Source organism: Narcine bancroftii, chromosome 2 (assembly GCF_036971445.1).
Source record: "Narcine bancroftii isolate sNarBan1 chromosome 2, sNarBan1.hap1, whole genome shotgun sequence".
Classification (NCBI taxonomy): domain Eukaryota; kingdom Metazoa; phylum Chordata; class Chondrichthyes; order Torpediniformes; family Narcinidae; genus Narcine; species Narcine bancroftii.
Genome location: NC_091470.1, coordinates 187,303,182 through 187,322,174, shown reverse-complemented (window position 1 = coordinate 187,322,174; position 18,993 = coordinate 187,303,182). Strand labels below are relative to the sequence as shown.

Genomic DNA, 18,993 nt, shown 5'->3' with positions numbered 1-18,993 from the left:
CTACTCGAGGTCAGTTACCTGTTATTTCTGGTCTGAGAGTGAGCTGCCCAGGGAGACAGGATCAGGCGAAGCCTATTAACCGACACCCCTGGTACATTTTGAACGGTGGAGGAAACCAGAGCCCTTGGAGAGAACCCACACAGACACGGGGAGAACATACAAACTCCTTACAGACAGTGTGGGATTCAAAGTCTGGTCCGATCCCGATTGCTGGAGCTGTAAAGGCATTGCGTTAACCACTACGCCAACCATGTTTTTTTTTAATCCAACCTCGTCTTAAGTGTATTTACTGAGGTCACCTCCACTGCTTCCAACGGGCAGAGAATTCCATCCTCTGGGAAAAGCAGTTCCTCCTCATCTCCGTCCTAAATCTACTACCCTGAATCTTGAGGCTATGTCCCCTAATTCTGGTCTCCACCACCAATGGCAACAACCTTTCATAATTTTATACATTTCTATGAGATTCCTTCTCATTCTCCTAAATTCAAGTGAGTACAGTCCCAGACAACCCACTCTCTCCTCATAGGCTATCCCTTTCATCCTGGAATCAACCTGGTGAACTCTTCTGCACCACCTCCAAAGCCAGTACATCCTTCCTCAAATAAGGAAACCAGAACTGCATGCAGTTCCCCAGATGCAGTCTCACCAATACCTTGTACAGTTGCAGCATAACCTCCCTGCTCCTAAATTCAATCCCTCTAGCAATGAAGACCAGCACTCCATTTGCCTTCTTGATAGCCTGCTGCACCGCAAACCTAAACACCATTGGTTACCCTTCACTTCCTATGGAAGCTGCATGGCCTGAGTTTCTCCAGCACATTTTGTGCATTGCACTCCTCCCCAGCATCTGCAGACTTTATATTCAACTCTATTAAGCTAGGGTAAAAGGACCTCTCTGGTGAGCTGGAAGAGGAAGGCAGGCTTGGGCATTCCAGAGTGCAGCCAGAACCAGAGATCTCCCGTATTCAAAATGTGCTGTTTCCCTCCAGAGGAACGCTGTGTGTGTGGTGTGACAGAGCATTTACAAGTGGTTGGGATGATTGTTAGAGCAGATTGCACAGAAAATGTGAGTGCTAGTTTGCAAAAGGCAACAAAGTAGCAACATACTGCAGCAGCTTGTCTGGAAGAGCATGTGATCTTGGCAGACAGAGGCAGAACAGCTTTGGTCTCAGAGAGGGAGAGAGAGAGAGGAGTCACGCGATGGAGTAGTGGCCGGACGGTGAACTCCAGCCCTCTCCAGAAAAGTCGGGAAAAACGAGAGAAAACACAAAGGCACAGAAATAAAAGTTACAGAAAAGTGAGTATAAAGGTGGAAAGAAGATGGCGACAAAAAAAGAAAAGTCGAAAGCAACGGTAAGAAGAGAGGAAGAGAAGACAAAGGAGGAAAAAGGTGAAGGCCTTACCTGTCCGAAGAGGCCCACTGCGGAGAGAGAAACCCGCTCCCTCAGGTCGGTAAATAATGGACTACAAAAATGGCTCGCAGAGCCGAGTAAAAGTGCGCAACCGCGCATGCGCGAAACTTCGCGCATGCGCGATGCGAATGAAAAAAAACACACCGACGGGAGGGGGGACCAGCTGGGGAGTCGATCTCCACAGCCGGCAACGACAGCTGCAGAACACCTGCAGCAAGAAGAGACCACAGAAGACAACAGAAACAAGATAGAAGAGGAGGAAAGGGCAACAAAGAAACAACAGATGACCAACCCAGAGGAAGAAGAAGAGGAAGAGTATGGTGAAATAGAAGAAAAGAGAGGCAAGGTAAAGGATATACTTGCTCTTATTAGAGGATACATGGAATCATTTAAAGAATGGCAAACACAGGAATTTAAGGATTTAAGAAAAAGAATAAACAACACAGAAGAGAAAATAAATAAAATGGAGATGACCTTAACAGAAATGGGAAAGAAAATGGACAAGATGGAAGAGCGGGCAGTAGCAGCAGAAATGGAGGTAGAAGACTTAAAAAAGAAATTGGAGAAATCTAATAAAAAAACTAAAGAGACACAAGAACTACTAGCTCAAAAAATAGATACAATGGAAAACCATAACAGAAGAAATAACATAAAGATAGTGGGCCTTAAGGAAGATGAAGAAGGCAAGAATATGAGGGAGTTTATAAAAGAGTGGATCCCTAAGACCCTAGGATGTCCAGAACTACAGCAAGAATTGGAAATAGAAAGGGCACATAGAGTATTGGCCTCTAAACCACAACCACAACAAAAACCAAGATCGATTGTAGTAAAATTCCTAAGATATACTACAAGAGAAAAGGTACTGGAGAAGACAATGGAAAAAGTAAGAGAGGGCAACAAACCACTGGAGTATAAAGGGCAAAAAATCTTCATTTATCCAGATATAAGTTTTGAACTCCTAAAGAAGAGAAAAGAGTTCAATACAGCAAAGGCGATTTTATGGAAGAAAGGGTATAAATTCATACTAAAGCATCCAGCGGTATTGAAAATATTTATTCCAGGACAACAAAACAGACTATTCTCGGATCCAGAAGAAGCACGAAAATTTGCAGAACAATTACAAAAATAGACTGAGGGAGGAAGACGGGTAATGAGAGTTAAGATGATCACAATTGATATGTATGTGGGTAAAGACAAAAATAGACTGAGGGATGAAGACGGGTAATGAGAGTAAAAATGATCACGATTGATATGTATGCGGGTAAAGAGGTATAAGAGTGAATAGAGACAAGGAGCATACGTGAATGTATCTGTACTTAGAGGAAAATATAGATAGTATAGACAAGAATTAATAAGGGAAGGTAATGGAATAGAGAGAATAAGGAGGGAATTAAAAGAGTGACCTTTGTGACATATGAAAAGTGAAATCTTTTCTGGGGGAGGCGGGGTGGGGGGAAATAGCGGTCACTGCAAAATCAGTTGACGCTTGCGAGTGGATTCGCAAATCCAAATGGAGAGGGGAGATGTGGTTGTCCGACAAGGGATAAAGGACAACTCAGGAGGTGAATGGGAGATTGGGAATAAATAAGATAGAAATAGGAGAATAAGGAAAATGTTGGATGTTGTAGGAATGTTGTCTTATAAAGAGTTGAAAATAAGAAAACAGAAATGGAAAAGGAGGAAAGGTAATGATGGAAAAACGGAAAGAGAAGATAAACAAAATATAAAAGGGCTACGCTGAACTATATGTCTTTAAATATTAATGGAATACATAACCAAATTAAAAGGAATAAACTACCAAATTTAAATGAATAAATGTATTCCATTAGAAAAAATAACATATTGGTTAAGAAATAATATTGAAATATTCGAACAAGTATAGGAGCCTTACATTAAATACAATAGCGAAAACCTACCGGGGACAAACATTACCTAAGTTGATGGAAGGAGAAGGAAAGAAAAGAATGGACTCAGTAGAATTTCTGGTGTAATTTTGTTGAATGACAACATTGTCTGACTGGATTAATGCAACCTAGATTGTATACCTAAAATGGATGAGAGGGGGGGTGGGGGGGTGGTTTGGGAGGAAAGGGGGGGGGGAGAAAAAGTCACTGTATATGTGTGAAAAAGAAATTGTGTATATCATGGCTAATGTGATTTATGGTGTGAAAAATAAAAAAAATTAAAAAAAAAAAAAAAAAGAGAGGTAGAGAGTGAGAGAGAGAGAGGAGAGAGACAGAGGCTTCAGTTCCAGAGGGACAAGCTGGCAAACTTTGGAAGGAGAAGACTGGCTGTTTGAAAGGGACTCTGTGGTGACCCGAAAGAAAGAGGATCATCTGGAGAACCCTGAAGGGGAGAAGTTCCATCAGCAAGACTGATTAAAAAGGAATCAGGTGCGGATGTCCTGGAACAAAAGGAATCTCTGAAAACCAACATGAACCCTCCTGAGAGTGGTAACCATTTGCCTGTTAAGCACCAAAGCCTGGTGAACTTTATTAATGCTAACTTCTGTGCACAGAACAAGAATGGCCTGCAACCAGTGAGATTGGACTGTGAACCAAATAACTTTTCAACACTTACATACACATTATTCACACGTACGCTTAGAATTGGAGGGAGGTTAAGTAAGTTGATAGTAATAAGTTAAAGTTTGATTCTGTTTTCATGTGCAAAGATAATTAAAAGCAAGTTTTGTTTAAGTTACTCTTTGTCGTGGTGCATATCTATTGCTGCTGGGTTTTGGGGTCCTCTGGACTCCAGACAGTCAAACCCCTATGGGGATTGGTCATTGCTGGATAAGTAAATTTTCTGGTTGTTTGAGATTATGCGTTGCGTGAATTGGAGAACTAATGGCGAGGCGTGCCAATTTTACTCTTCTGTATTTTTTACCTATTTATTTTCTGCAATTTTTTTTGGTCAGTCGCTTGAGGCTGCCAGTTGCTGAATTCCGGATAACAGGGCTTTTCTTGTATAATAATGCGGTTAATTCTCAGCGATTATTCTGTAAAAGTCAGACATGGTGAAGTAGTGAACTGGATTCGACATTGGGTATAGGGGAAAAGCCAGAGAGTAGTAGTGGATGATGCTTCTCAGACTGGAGGCCTGTGTCTAGGGGTGTGCCTCAGGGATCGGTGCTGGGACCATCATCTATATCAATTAAATGATCTGGATGATAATGTGGTAAATTGGATCAGCAAGTTTGCAGATGGGATAAAGATTGGAGGCGTAGCGGACAGCGAGGAAGGTTTTCAAAGCTTGCAGAGGGATCTGGACCAGCTGGAAAAGTGGGCTGCAAAATGGCAGATGGAATTTAATGCAGACAAGTGTGAGGTGTTGCATTTTGGAAGGACAAACCAAGAAAGGATGTATGTGGTCAATGGTAGTGCACTGAGGAGCGCAGTAGAACAGAGGGATCTGGGAATACAGAGAGATACATAGTTCCTTGAAAGTGGCATCACAGGTGGATAGGGTTATAAAGAGAGTTTTTGGCACATTGGCCTTTATAAATCAAAGTATTGAGTTCAGGAGTTGGGATGTTCTGGTAAAGTTATAAAAGACATTGGTGAGGCCAAATTTGGAGAATTGCGTGCAGTTTTGGTCACTGAACTACAGGAAAGAGGTCAAGAAGATTGAAAGAGTGCAGAGGAGATGTTGCTGGGACTTTAGGAACTGAGTTACAGGGAAAGGTTAAACAGATTAGGAATTTATTCTCTGGAGTGTAGAAGAATGAGGGGAGATTTGACAGAGGTATTTAAAATTATGAGGGGTATAGACAGTCAATATAGGTGAGCATTTTCCATTAAGGGGAGGTGAGATACAAACTAGAGGTCATGAGTAAAAGGGGAAAAAATTAAGAGAGTGAGTAGCAGGAGTGTGGAACGACCTGCCAGCTGAAGTGGTGAATGTGGGTTCAATTTTAACATTTAATTTGGACAGGTTCAGGGGCTCCCCTTCTTCCGATGATCCGACTTACAATTGGTTTGAATCCGTACTTTCAATTTTGAATTCCGATCTGTTCCTGCGCATCGCCACCATCCAGCAGTTAATTTTAGTTCGATGTTTCATATATTCTTCAAGTCCAGTGTGCTTTCAGCTGTGTGCCTTAATGGGTTTTATAGTGTGGGAGGTGTGAGATTCTTTATCGACTTACAATGTGTTTGCCGGAATGTGACCCTATCGTAAGATGAGGAGCACCTGGAGGTGGATGGGAGTGGTATTGAGGACAGTGGGACCAGGCAGCAAAATAACTCAGCATGGACTGGAAAGGCCAGAGGGCCTGTTTTCTGTGCTGTAATGTTCTAGGTTCTATGGTTCTAATTTCACACCTTTGCCTCCCTTGTCTCTCCCTTATGTTGGGTATCACTGGGGAGAGGGTGTGATGTGCACATGCTCTATAATCCAGGGAATAAACGTGGTGGGGCTTTTACTTCTGCAGGCACTGGTGACGTGAATGAAACAGCCTCCAGGAGACTGGGACAGGGGACAAATCTGACGGTGAAGACTGGCGTCCTGATGGGAAACATTGCCTCACAGAACAACAAGGAATCGCCTTGCTCCGGCACCGGTCAGGATGCTGTTTCAGAGACCCCTGAGGCAGAAGCTGACACAGGTTCACCCATCCGGGAGGACAGTTCGAACAGCAGAGAGGCACCCTGCAAACCCGAGGAGATCTGCCTGGGCTTTGAACCCCAGTCCTCGGAAGCAGGGACCACCAGTCGAACCACAGCTCAACCACTTCCCAAAGGTATCTCCAGTGAAGTTCCTTCTGCCTTCCCACCTGGGCCCCTCTTCCCTCAGGCTTTCCAGTTCTCTTCAGCCACCCCCACCACCTCATGCTCTTAATTTGACCATCACCTGTACACCTCATCTCCTTATTTGAGGAGGTCAAATTACTGCAGCACAAATACTAAATCTGCCCAAACCCTCCACACCGGTCAAGCTGGCTATCTGAGTTAGTTCCATTTGCCCACATTGGGTTGGTCCACGTCCCTGGAAATCTTTCCAATCCACATCACCGCCTAAAGGTCTTTTAATCATTGTAATTGTCAACACTTCCTCTGGCAGCTCACTCCACATCCCACCACCACCATCCTTTGTTATGCTTCAGGTTCCTGTGAAATCTTCAGACTTGCTGGAGGAAGTCAGCAGGTCTCGCAGCGTCCAGTGGTGGTAAAGATATATTACCCATGTTTCAGGCTTGAGCTCTTGGTCCTTGACTTTCCAAAATATTCCGTATGGAATTAAAACTGGAGGTGGGGGGGGGGGGGTGTAAGCAAAAAGCAGGCAGGCACCTGAATTAAAGATTGGGGAGAGAAAGGGGGAAGAATGGTTAGGGGGGTCGCGGTGGGGGGGGGGGGGGGGGTGGCGGAGTCCAGATCAATCGGTGTTAATTGGATATGAGGAAAAGTGAGAATTGATTTTGGCTCTGAATGAAGACAAGGGAAGAGAGAAAACTAGAGGAAAGGAGGCAGGGAGGAAGATGAAGGGGCTCAAACAGTTGGAGGGTACCCAGATGGAAGATGGGGTGTTGCTCCTTCAATCTGGGGGTGGCCTTAGTCTGGCAGTGCCCGAGACCATGGACAGACATGCCAGCAAGGAAGTGGGTCGGTAAATTGAAATGGGTGGCCACCGGGAGATCCACGCTATTGTGGCGGACAGAGTCGAGGTGCTCAATGAAGCGATCACCCAGTCTCTCCAACGTAGAGGAGACCACAACAGTTGCACCGGATGAATAGGGAACCCCCTGCAGATTCACTTGGAAGGGCTGCAGTGGCGGTGAAGGAGGAGGTGTGGGTGTAAGTGGACCACCTCTTGCAGTCACCAGGGTAAGTGCCAAGGGGACGGTCGGTGGGGATGGAGGAATGGGTGAAGTAGTCATGATGGCAGAAAGAGGAGAGGGGAATATATGTCAGCGAGACCGGCTGAGTTCCTGCAGCATTTCTGTGCGTTGTTACTAGAATCACAGCAGCTGAAAACTTTTAAGTTTCAACCCCTTTTAATAATTCCTCTCTCACTTTGAACCTCTGCCCTCTAATTTTGAGGAAAAAACTTACCTTTGCCTCTCGCTATTTTTTAAATCTCTCGGTGGTATATTTACCCTAGCGGGCAGTTCAGAGAAACTTCACTATATTCATTCCTGGGATTATCTTGCGTCAAGTTGGGCTGACATTCACAGGAGCTGAGAAGAATGAGTTTATTCCCTTGAAATTCATAAGGCCCTTAACATCGTCAATGTGTTGGGCATAGTTTCTCAGAAAAGGAGTTGCTCATTTAAACTAAGAGACGAGGAGATTCTCCCCTCACCCTACCTCAAGGGATCCGCAGAGACCCTATTGCAGAGAAGCCCAAAGTAGATAATGGTCTGTGGGTATAGTTTAGGGTTATGGGGTAGGGGCACGAGCATTGTAATGAGGACAAGGTTTGATCTGATTGAGTGGAGGAGCTTCCTGGGTTCTCTCACTAAAACTTGTCCCACTTAAAACTGGTCTCTTTAACCAAGCTTCTGGACATTTGTAGCAATAACTACTGCTTTTTATTTCAATTATATAGCATGGTAGATGATTCTTTTGGTCCTTGAAACCTGTGCCACCCCAATTAACCTACCAAACCCTGTTACTTTTAGAAGGTGGGATGGTGGCACAGTTTTCACACCACGTTGTTACAGTGCCAGTGATTGGGACTGGGGTTGGAATCTCACGTCTGTCAGGAGTTGGTACATTCTCTCCCCACCCCCCCACCCCCCCTCCCCCCCCCCCCCCCCCCCCCCCCCCGTCTGTATGGGTTTTCCCTGGGGGCTCCATTTTCCTCCCACCTTTCAAAACCTACCAGGAATCGTAGGTCAATCGTGGGCCAAAAGGATCTGCTGCATGTCTAAATTTCAAATTAAAAAAATATTTTAAAATTTAAACCAGAGCACCCAGAGGAAATCCACGCAGACACGGGGAGAACATATTCTTACACACAGTATCGATATTGAGCCTGGGTCACTAGCAGCGTAATAGCATTGTACTAACCGCTGGGCAAACCATGCCACCAAAGTCTTGTAGCTGGGGTTTAAGTTTCGGGCACTCTCCGGAAGCAGTGTAGGATCTTGCATTATGTGAAAAGCAGTGTGCAATGATAACTGTCTCAAGTCTGATTTCTGGGTATTTTTGGAAGCCATGAAAGACTTGGGGTGGATGAAAGAACTAAGGCCCTTTAACGAGTCTATTTATGGAATAGCATTAGACAAGGCAGAATAAATATTTATTTTTCAAAGTGGCCACATTTTCTTGTGGGTTTAATATTTTACTCTACTGCAAGCAGTGAAATTGCAAAATATTACACTACATTGTTAATGAAATAAATAAAACAGAAGATTTTATTCTGCCACTATTAATTAATCAAGAGGTTGGGAGAGTGTGGGGAGTCACATGCATTGATACCACTTGTAGAACCATAGAACAGAAACAGACCCTTTGGGCCGTCTAGTCTGTGCTGAACTATTATTCTGCCTGGTCCTATTGACCTGCACCTAGCCCTCCATACCCCTCCCATCCATATGTTTCTTAAATTACAAAATTAAGGCCGAGTTCATCCACTTCATCTGGCAGCTCGTCCCACCCTCCCACCACTCTCTGCGTCGAGGTTATTTAAAAATTTTTTTAATGTAGACATGCAGCATGGGAACCGGCCCTTCCTGCCCACAGGCCCTTGCCGCCCAATTACACCAGACTGACCTAAGGTTTTGAAGGATGGGAGGAAACCGGAGACCCCCCCCCCACCCCCCTGGGGAAAACCCACGCAGACACAGGGAGAAGGTACAAACTCCTTACAGACAGCACCAGATTTGAACCTGAGTCACTGACCATTATCCTAAGTGTACTGACCAATGCCAACTGTGCCACTCCTAATGTTTCCCTTTCACCCTTAACTTTGACCTTTTAGTTCTTGTCTCACCTAACCCCAGTGTTAAAAGCCTGTTTTAATTCACTCTATACCAATGGTTTCCAAATTTTTTCTTTCCACTCACTAACCACCTTAAATAATCCCTATGCCATAGGTGCTCTGATTAGGAAGGGTTACTTAAGGTGGTCGGTGAGTGAAGGGAAGGTTGAGAACCACTGCTCTCGACCCCATTGTTTCTGAAATATTTTACTTGAGAAAAATGGTCATTGGCCCATTTTCATTGGAGCGATGAAACCGTGCACAAAATGAGTCAATGAGGGACGATTAAAACAATGGTTTTCAAACTTTTTCTTTCCACTCACATCCCTCCTTAAGCAATCCCTTATGTATCACAGAGCACCGACAGCATAGGGATTACTTAAGGTGAAATGTGAGTGAAAGAAAAAGTTTGAAAACTACTGCTCGATACCACTCATTACTTTTACTGTAAATGTGTGTGATTGTGTCTGTTGAGAGGGTTTAATAGGAACTTTTGAAAGGGGTTGGTGTGAAAACTTGAATAAATATTGCAGGGAAAGAGGGAGAAAGTAGAACAAAAAGAGCCAATTAGGAGTAAACATGTCCTTTTCCTGTGCTGTTCTGATCTAATGGTTCCTGTCACCTACAGGTCATGCTGCTAAAACCTTCCCTGCCTCCCCCAGCAAGGTTCTGGGGGCCAACCGTGCCAAGATGACACTAACCGGGATCAGTAAGTCTCCCAGCTCCATCCAGAGCCTCGCCATGAAGCTGCTGAGCGTGCCGAGTAGCAGGGCTGGCAACGAGGCGGCACCACCTCCAGCTCCTTCTCCAGCTTCAACCGCGGCTCCGGCGCCCACTCTGAACTTGGCTCCGGATGAGAAGCCCAGGGTCCACAAGGCGCGGAAATCGATATCCAGGCCCAGCGCTGCTCAGGTACGACACGTGTGCCACGCCTGCGGGCAGTGTAGGGTAAATGTGTAGGCACAATGGCACCCATCCTTGTGGTTCAGACGGGGTGAACAGGGAAGGGAGACTTGCCTCCTCAGAGTGGTCACCAGTTGAGGCTAGAGGTGGGTGGGAGCGTGAGTCACAGAGTTCTGTGAGCTGGTGGACAGATCAACTGAAAACACAGGGTGGGGCACAGTTGGTGCAGTGCTTAGCACGACGTTGTTACAGCGCTAGCGATCGGGGCAGGGGTCCAAATCCTGCACCTACTGTAAGGAGTTGGTACATTCTCCCCGTATCCCATATGGGTTTCCTCTGAATCCTCTGAGTTCCTCCCACTGTTCAAAACCTATGGAGGGAGGGAGGGGGTTGTAGGTCAATTGGGTATAATTGAGTGGTAAGGGCTCGTGGGCCAAAATGGCCTGATGCTGTGTTGTGTGAGTAAATTTTTTAAAATATTAATTTAAAATTTCACTCGGTGACTGTCAGGGGACTGCCTGAGGCAGACTTAAGGCAGGAAGTTCCATCCCATAGTGTCAATTAATTTAAAGCAGTCTTGCTTGTCACACACCTCTCTACAAAGGGAAATGGATCCTTCCTGATCCCCGCAGGGGCCTCTCAGAATTTTGCAGTCTTGAATTAAATCACCTCACATCATTTCTTCCAAGAAAACAACTCCAGCTCTCCTCCTAAGTCACCGGCCTCGGAACAGCAAGGGTTTTGTTAACTTGAAAAATCCCACTCCAAACATTTGGAGCAAAATTCCATCCGACACTCCAGTTGAGTGCTGAGGGAGTGCCATGACCTGGTTTAAACATCAGATTCTTGTACCCGATTGTCAGTACTGAAACAGATGATACATTGTCACGGTGCTATGCATGGAGTTACATGCCATGTGACTGCATCACAAGAAGGGATTTAGCTCTTCATTGGCTGCTGAGCCTGTGAATGAGAAGATTTAAATTTAGACATAACAGCATGTTAATCAGCCATTTTGGTCTACAGGTCCGTGCAATTTACACCCCATTAGTCTATACCCTCGATACGTTTTTACATGGTGGGAGGAAACCAGAGCCGCCGGAGAAAATCCAAGCAGACACGGGGAGAACTCCTTGCGAACGGTGTGGGATTCGAGCCCCGGTCCTGTCCTGGCTGCTGGCGCTGTAAAGGCGTTGTGTTAACCGCGACACCAATTGTACCGGCCTTGAGACATTCAGCATGCTAACAGGCCCCTTCGAGCCACAAGCCCGTGCTGCCCCAAATGTTTTGAACGGTGGGAGGAATTAAATGTTTAAATTTTTAAAAAATATATTTGCAGCACGATTCCGGCTATTTAAACCCGTTCGCCCAATTACACCCAAATTAACCTTGTACGTTTTGGATTGTGGGAGAAACCTGGAGCACCCGGGGAAAACCCTCGCAGACACAGGGAGAACGACAAAACAGCACTGGTTTCGAACCCAGGCAGTGGGTAACAGTGTTGCACCATGCCGATCTGGCCACAGTGCCCTGAGGGGCGGTACAAATTTCTGCTGGTTAAATACAGTGAGGTACTCTGAGTATCAGTATATTAACTGCACAGATTAATTTTCTCCAACTTACTTTCCTGTTCTATACAAACATCCTCCGCTCACCCTGTTAACATTCACCAGCTCACCCATATGAAGACTCCAACCTTGAGGCCTCGTCAAGCCTTTGTTGTGCATGCAGAAATCTGCTTGGTTGAGTTTAAGTTCTTGGTCCTCAGGCACTTCGTTGTCAAGAACCCTGTTTCACCTCCTCGTGTTTCATCTCACCTATTTCTGTCCATTTGTGTACAGAGAACGTCAGCAGAGATGGGGAGCCTCGCCTCCGAGTGGGTGAGCCAGACCCCTGGTGCTGTTGCAGAGGTGGAATACGTGGCCCAGTCTCAAGACGAGAGCCGGGAGGGCCACAGAGCGAGGAAGTCGATATTAAAGGGCAGCTTCAGTCAGGTATGGAGCTGTGCCACGCCAGAGATAAGGGTTGGGAATTCAGAGTGTTGAAACAGGAGGGTCAATGCATGGCTGGGGAGATGATGCAGGAGGGAGAGCTGGAGATATCTGGGCAGAATTACATCACTGAGACCGGACACAGACTGGGAGATTGTTTCGTTGAGCATCTTCGCTCAGTTCGCTGCCTCTCAGGTGCCAACCCTTTCAGTTCAACACATACCATTTCCACACCAACATGTCCATCCATGGCCTTGTGCAAAGCCAAACTGTAAATTGGAGAAACAACATGGTAACAGGCCATTTTGGCCCACAAGTCCATTCTGCCCAATTAACCCAGTGTGTTTCAAATGGTGGGAGGAAACTGGAGCCCCTGGGGAAACCCCACCCAGACACGGGGAGAACATACAAACTCCTTACAGACAGTGTGGGATTCGAACCCCGGTCCTGATCGCTGTAAAGGTGTTACATTAACCGCTGTGCCAACTGTACCTATTCCCTCTGGGCACTCTCCAACCAGATTGACATTAAAATCAACAGTTTCCATTGAACCCCTTCCCTGAGAGTCTCTTTCTTTCCCTATCCCCCAGTCTCTTTCCCACCAGCTCCCCATCCCCTTCCCTCTCCCATCAGAGGGGTACCCTTTCCCCATCACTTCTCAGCTACCCTCCTATCTGTCACCGCTATCTGTGCCCCTTACCCCACCTGTAACGTCTTAACTCTGAGCCTGTGCTCCTCTCCCTTCCCAGTCACCCATCTGCGTTTTGCTCATACCTTGAGGCCCAAAACGTTGATTACCCTTTACTCACCATGTTTGCTGTGAGTTTCTTCGGCACATTTGTGTATGGCTCAGGAAAAATAACTGTGTGAGGAAGATGTTGAGTTACATCGTACAGTTAAGGGAGGTACAGTTTGGGCGCATGCTCAGCCACACATGTGTTCATGATGAATGTGAGTTTGTGACTGAGTATCTTCCCCCGTTCTTTGCCTAACAGAGCTTGGCAGAGAAATTGGGCAGCTTGCCCATTGAGCGGGCGAGCCAGCCCCCAGGAGGGGCTGCAGAGGTGGAGCACACGGGCCTGCCTCAGGATGAGAACCAGGAGGTCCACAGAGCCAGGAAGTCGATAATGAAAGGGGGCTTTAGTCAGGTACACACACCCCCCCCACCCCGAGCGCGCGGTGGGTGAAGTGTGGTGTGACAGAGGGAGTTCTGCTCCGTTGCAGTTGTGTTGAATGAGGGTTGTCACTGCGTTTGAATGTGGGAGGAGGATGCTACGGATTGTGGTTGCTCTCTCTTTTCTTCCCTCAATCATTCCTCCTCCAGGCCTTGCCCTCCCCCTCCCATTCACCACCTCCCATTGACAGTCATACCTCTCTCCGCTCCCTCCTCCCTTTCACTTCTCATCCACCTTCCCATTGCTATCTAGTCACACCACCACCCTCCATTTCATATCATTCCCTTTATCTTCTTACTTGCTTCCTTCCCATCTGCTTCCTCCTTACCTCCTGACTCCCTCCCTCACCCACTTCCCCTCCACCACCTTCCCTCACCCACTTCCTCCCCACCACCTTCCCTCACCCACGTCCTCCCCACCTCCTTCCCTCACCCACTTCCTCCGCTCACTACCTTCCCTCACCCACTTCCTCCCCACCACCTTCCCTCACCCACTTCCTCCCCACCATCTTCCCTCACCCACGTCCTCCCCACCTCCTTCCCTCACCCACTTCCTCCGCTCACTACCTTCCCTCACCCACTTCCTCCCCACCACCTTCCCTCACCCACTTCCTCCCCACCTCCTTCCCTCACCCACTTCCTCCGCTCACTACCTTCCCTCACCCACTTCCTCCCCACCACTTTCCCTCACCCACTTCCTCCCCACCACCTTCCCTCACCCACGTCCTCCCCACCTCCTTCCCTCACCCACTTCCTCCGCTCACTACCTTCCCTCACCCACTTCCTCCGCTCACTACCTTCCCTCACCCACTTCCTCCCCACCACCTTCCCTCACCCACTTCCTCCCCACCACCTTCCCTCACCCACTTCCTCCCCACCACCTTCCCTCACCCACTTCCTCCTCACCACCTTCCCTCACCCACTTCCTCCCCACCACCTTCCCTCACCCACTTCCTCCCCACCACCTTCCCTCACCCACTTCCTCCCCACCTTCCCTCACCCACCCCACCTCCTTCCCTCACCCACTTCCTCCCCACCACCTTCCCTCGCCCACGTCCTCCCCACCTCCTTCCCTCACCCACTTCCTCCGCTCACTACCTTCCCTCACCCACTTCCTCCCCACCACCTTCCCTCACCCACTTCCTCCCCACCACCTTCCCTCACCCACTTCCTCCCCACCACCTTCCCTCACCCACTTCCTCCCCACCACCTTCCCTCACCCACTTCCTCTCCACCACCTTCCCTCACCCACTTCCTCCTCACCACCTTCCCTCACCCACTTCCAACCCACCTCCTTCCCTCACCCACTTCCTCCGCTCACTACCTTCCCTCACCCACTTCCTCCCCACCACTTTCCCTCACCCACTTCCTCCCCACCACCTTCCCTCACCCACGTCCTCCCCACCTCCTTCCCTCACCCACTTCCTCCGCTCACTACCTTCCCTCACCCACTTCCTCCCCACCACTTTCCCTCACCCACTTCCTCCCCACCACCTTCCCTCACCCACGTCCTCCCCACCTCCTTCCCTCACCCACTTCCTCCGCTCACTACCTTCCCTCACCCACTTCCTCCGCTCACTACCTTCCCTCACCCACTTCCTCCCCACCACCTTCCCTCACCCACTTCCTCCCCACCACCTTCCCTCACCCACTTCCTCCCCACCACCTTCCCTCACCCACTTCCTCCCCACCACCTTCCCTCACCCACTTCCTCCCCACCACCTTCCCTCACCCACTTCCTCCCCACCTTCCCTCACGCACCCCACCTCCTTCCCTCACCCACTTCCTCCCCACCACCTTCCCTCGCCCACGTCCTCCCCACCTCCTTCCCTCACCCACTTCCTCCGCTCACTACCTTCCCTCACCCACTTCCTCCCCACCACCTTCCCTCACCCACTTCCTCCCCACCACCTTCCCTCACCCACTTCCTCCCCACCACCTTCCCTCACCCACTTCCTCCCCACCACCTTCCCTCACCCACTTCCTCCCCACCTTCCCTCACCCACTTCCCACCTCCTTCCCTCACCCACTTCCTCCGCTCACCACCTTCCCTCACCCACTTCCTCTCCACCACCTTCCCTCACCCACTTCCTCCTCACCACCTTCCCTCACCCACTTCCAACCCACCTCCTTCCCTCACCCACTTCAAACCCCACCACCTTCCCTTACCCACTTTCTCCCTACCACCTTCCCTCACCCACTTCTTCCCCACCTCCTTCCCTCACCCAGTTCCTCCCCAACTTCCCTCACACATTTCCTCCCCACCTCCTTCCCTCACCCACTTCCTCCCCACCTCCTTCCCTCACCCACTTCCTCCCCACCTCCTTCCCTCACCCACTTCCTCCCCACCTCCTTCCCTCACCCACTTCCTCCCCACCTCCTTCCCTCACCCACCTTCTCCCCACCACCTTCCCTCACCCACCTTCTCCCCACCACCTTCCCTCACCCACTTGCTCCCCACCTCCTTCCCTCACTCACTTGCTCCCCACCTCCTTCCCTCACTCACTTGCTCCCCACCTCCTTCCCTCACTCACTTGCTCCCCATCTCCTTCCCTCATCCACGTCCTCCCCTCCTCCTTCCCTCACCCAGTTCCTCCGCTCACTACCTTCCCTCACCCACTTCCTCCCCACCACCTTCCCTCACCCACTTCTTCCCCACCACCTTCCCTCACCCACTTCCTCCCCACCTTCCCTCACCCACTTCCTCCCCACCTCCTTCCCTCACCCACTTCCTCCACTCACCACCTTCCCTCACCCACTTCCTCTCCACCACCTTCCCTCACCCACTTCCTCCTCACCACCTTCCCTCACCCACTTCCAACCCACCTCCTTCCCTCACCCACTTCAAACCCCACCACCTTCCCTTACCCACTTTCTCCCTACCACCTTCCCTCACCCACTTCTTCCCCACCTCCTTCCCTCACCCAGTTCCTCCCCAACTTCCCTCACACATTTCCTCCCCACCTCCTTCCCTCACCCACTTCCTCCCCACCTCCTTCCCTCACCCACTTCCTCCCCACCTCCTTCCCTCACCCACTTCCTCCACCCACCTGCTCCCCACCACCTTCCCTCACCCACTTGCTCCCCACCTCCTTCCCTCACCCACTTGCTCCCCACCTCCTTCCCTCACCCACTTGCTCCCCACCTCCTTCCCTCACCCACGTCCTCCCCACCTCCTTCCCTCACCCACGTCCTCCCCACCTCCTTCCCTCACCCACGTCCTCCCCACCACCTTCCCTCATCCACTTGCTCCCCACCTCCTTCCCTCACCCACTTGCTCCCCACCTCCTTCCCTCACCCACGTCCTCCCCACCTCCTTCCCTCACCCACGTCCTCCCCACCTCCTTCCCTCACCCACGTCCTCCCCACCTCCTTCCCTCATGCATTTGCTCCCCACCTCCTTCCCTCACCCACTTGCTCCCCACCTCCTTCCCTCCCTGTGGTGATCCTTGATGTTGCATGCTTGAATGTAGAATGTAGTTGCTCGCTGCTAGCTAGTTTCCTTCTCTCACTCCCATCCTTCCTCTCCACTTTCCCTACCCTCCTCCTTCTCTCACCTCCCCATCCCTGCCCTCAACCCTTCCTCCTCTCTCTCCCTCCCACCTCCTTCCCTCACATTGTTGTTTCCTTCACTTACTTCTGCTTTTCGCCATTTGTTCTTTGTCCCCTGCACCTGACCCTTTGTTCTGACTGACCCACAGGCATTGGCCATGAAAATGAGCAGCCAACCACTCAGAGACGTTGCTGAGGAGATGGAGACCAGTGTCCTGGCTCCAGGGGACTATCCTGAGGTCCATAAGGCAAGGAAGTCGCATCTTGGAGGAAGCATCAGTCAGGTATGTGGAATGATGTGGGTATCTGACAACCTGCTCACATTTACTGCAAGTGTGTGTTAAAAAAAATCAAATTAAAACATTGTAGCACAGTAGAAGCTGATTCCAGCCATTACAGAGGCTATAGACTGGGAGCAGGTCAGTGGGACTAGGCAAAAAAAGGCTCAGGACAGACTAGAAGGCCGAAGGGGCCTGTTTTATACTGTTCTATGGTTCTATTTAAACCCGTCCTGCTCATTTACGCCCAAATTAACCTACAACCCCCTGGTATGTTTCAAAGGGTGAGAGGAAACCGGAGAACCTGGAGAAAACCCATGCAAACACGGGGAGAATGTACAAGCTCTTTACAGACAGTGCTGGATTTGAACCCCGGTTACTGGCGCAGTAAAAACACCGTGCTAACCATACTGCCTGTGTTGTAAAAAAAAACACATATGTCAGTCGAATCAGAATTTTGTTATGAACATAGCACAAACATTCACATTATACCCATCTTACAATATTACGACAAAAAAAATTAAAATTACAGTGCAAGAAAAGTAAGGCCTTGTCTTTGGTTCATTGATTACCGCTGAGTCTTCAGGCTCCTGTACCATTTTCCCAATGGTAGCAGAGTGAAGAGGGCATGGCTTGAATGCTGGGGGTCTTTTGAGGATAGAGGCTGCGTTTTTAAGACACCACCTTTTATCGGAGTGAGGTCTGGTGCCTGTGATGCCACAGGCCGAGTTAACACCCTCTGGAGTTTATTCTTGTCTTGAGAGTTGGTGCCTTCGTGGTCCTCCTATAGAAGTTTAAGTGAGTCTTTGGCGACGTGCTGAATCTCCTCAGACTCCTCACAGAGTATAGCTGCTGACCAGCCTTCTCATCCTGCCTAATTACACCCAAATTAACCTAAAATCCCTTACATTTTGTCGGGTGGGAGGAAACCGGAGCACTCAGAGGAAACCCACACAGACACAGGGAGAACATACAAACTCCTTACAGTCAGTGCCGGATTCCAACCCAGCTTGCTGGCGCTGTAAAAGCACCCTGCTAACTGCTACACTAACCATACTGCCTGTAAAAAAAAAACACGTCAGTCAAATTTCTTGATATTGTGGGAAGACACTAAATTAGGATTAAGTACATTGACTCTTCTATGCTGGAGTGTTGTGTAATAAAATTTCAGCAGAATTTAAAGTTTCTTTCACAGCTTCTTACTAAACCCTGAATTTCCATGTTGCTAAATTGTGAAACTGCAACCAGAAAGCATTATTCATAGAATTAAATAGGGTTTCAGAACATGAAATAATTGGATTCTCCTTTAGTTACAAAGTTTACTTTAAAACTTCGGATAGTGTTTTCGTGCATGGAATGTAGAAGAGGGAACAGCTTCCAGGCAAGTGGACTATCCTGCTCTTGCTTAAACTCCATTTTGGGAAAACTGAGTGGAGAGTGTGATGGAATATAGATATGTTTTTGGGAGATAAATTGGGGAAAGGTTTGTTAGTGTAAGTCATATACAAACACTTTAAAACAGATCTTTTTTAAAATACTGGAGCTCTGCTCATGCCAGACATGTCGGGGCCTCAGAGCCTTTGCAAAACGTTTGGAGAGTGCCCAAGAGACTTCACTAATGGATTGTTGTTTATAAAAAGGCAACAGATGCAAGAACTTGTCCAAGCCACCTTCTGTCTGGAGGGGAACTTGCTGTTCTAAGAGGGTCATGTGGTTTTGCAAGCAGAGAGAGTCAAACAGATTTTTCTCAGAGAGAG

At 48.7% G+C, this 18,993-nt stretch overlaps 1 protein-coding gene across 11 annotated transcripts in view; it reads left to right on the top strand.

Moving 5' to 3' along the window:
- Positions 1 to 18,993, top strand: part of LOC138754775 (histone-lysine N-methyltransferase EHMT2-like) — a 129,592-nt gene that overhangs the window by 14,018 nt on the left and 96,581 nt on the right. For all 11 annotated transcript variants that reach the window (XM_069919585.1, XM_069919586.1, XM_069919578.1 and 8 more), the window contains 5 exons: positions 5,848 to 6,156; positions 9,967 to 10,250; positions 12,083 to 12,235; positions 13,228 to 13,380; positions 17,108 to 17,242. In XM_069919585.1, the coding sequence (XP_069775686.1) occupies positions 5,925 to 6,156; positions 9,967 to 10,250; positions 12,083 to 12,235; positions 13,228 to 13,380; positions 17,108 to 17,242 (957 nt within the window). In that variant the 5' untranslated portion in view covers positions 5,848 to 5,924. The remainder of the gene's footprint in view (positions 1 to 5,847; positions 6,157 to 9,966; positions 10,251 to 12,082; positions 12,236 to 13,227; positions 13,381 to 17,107; positions 17,243 to 18,993) is intronic.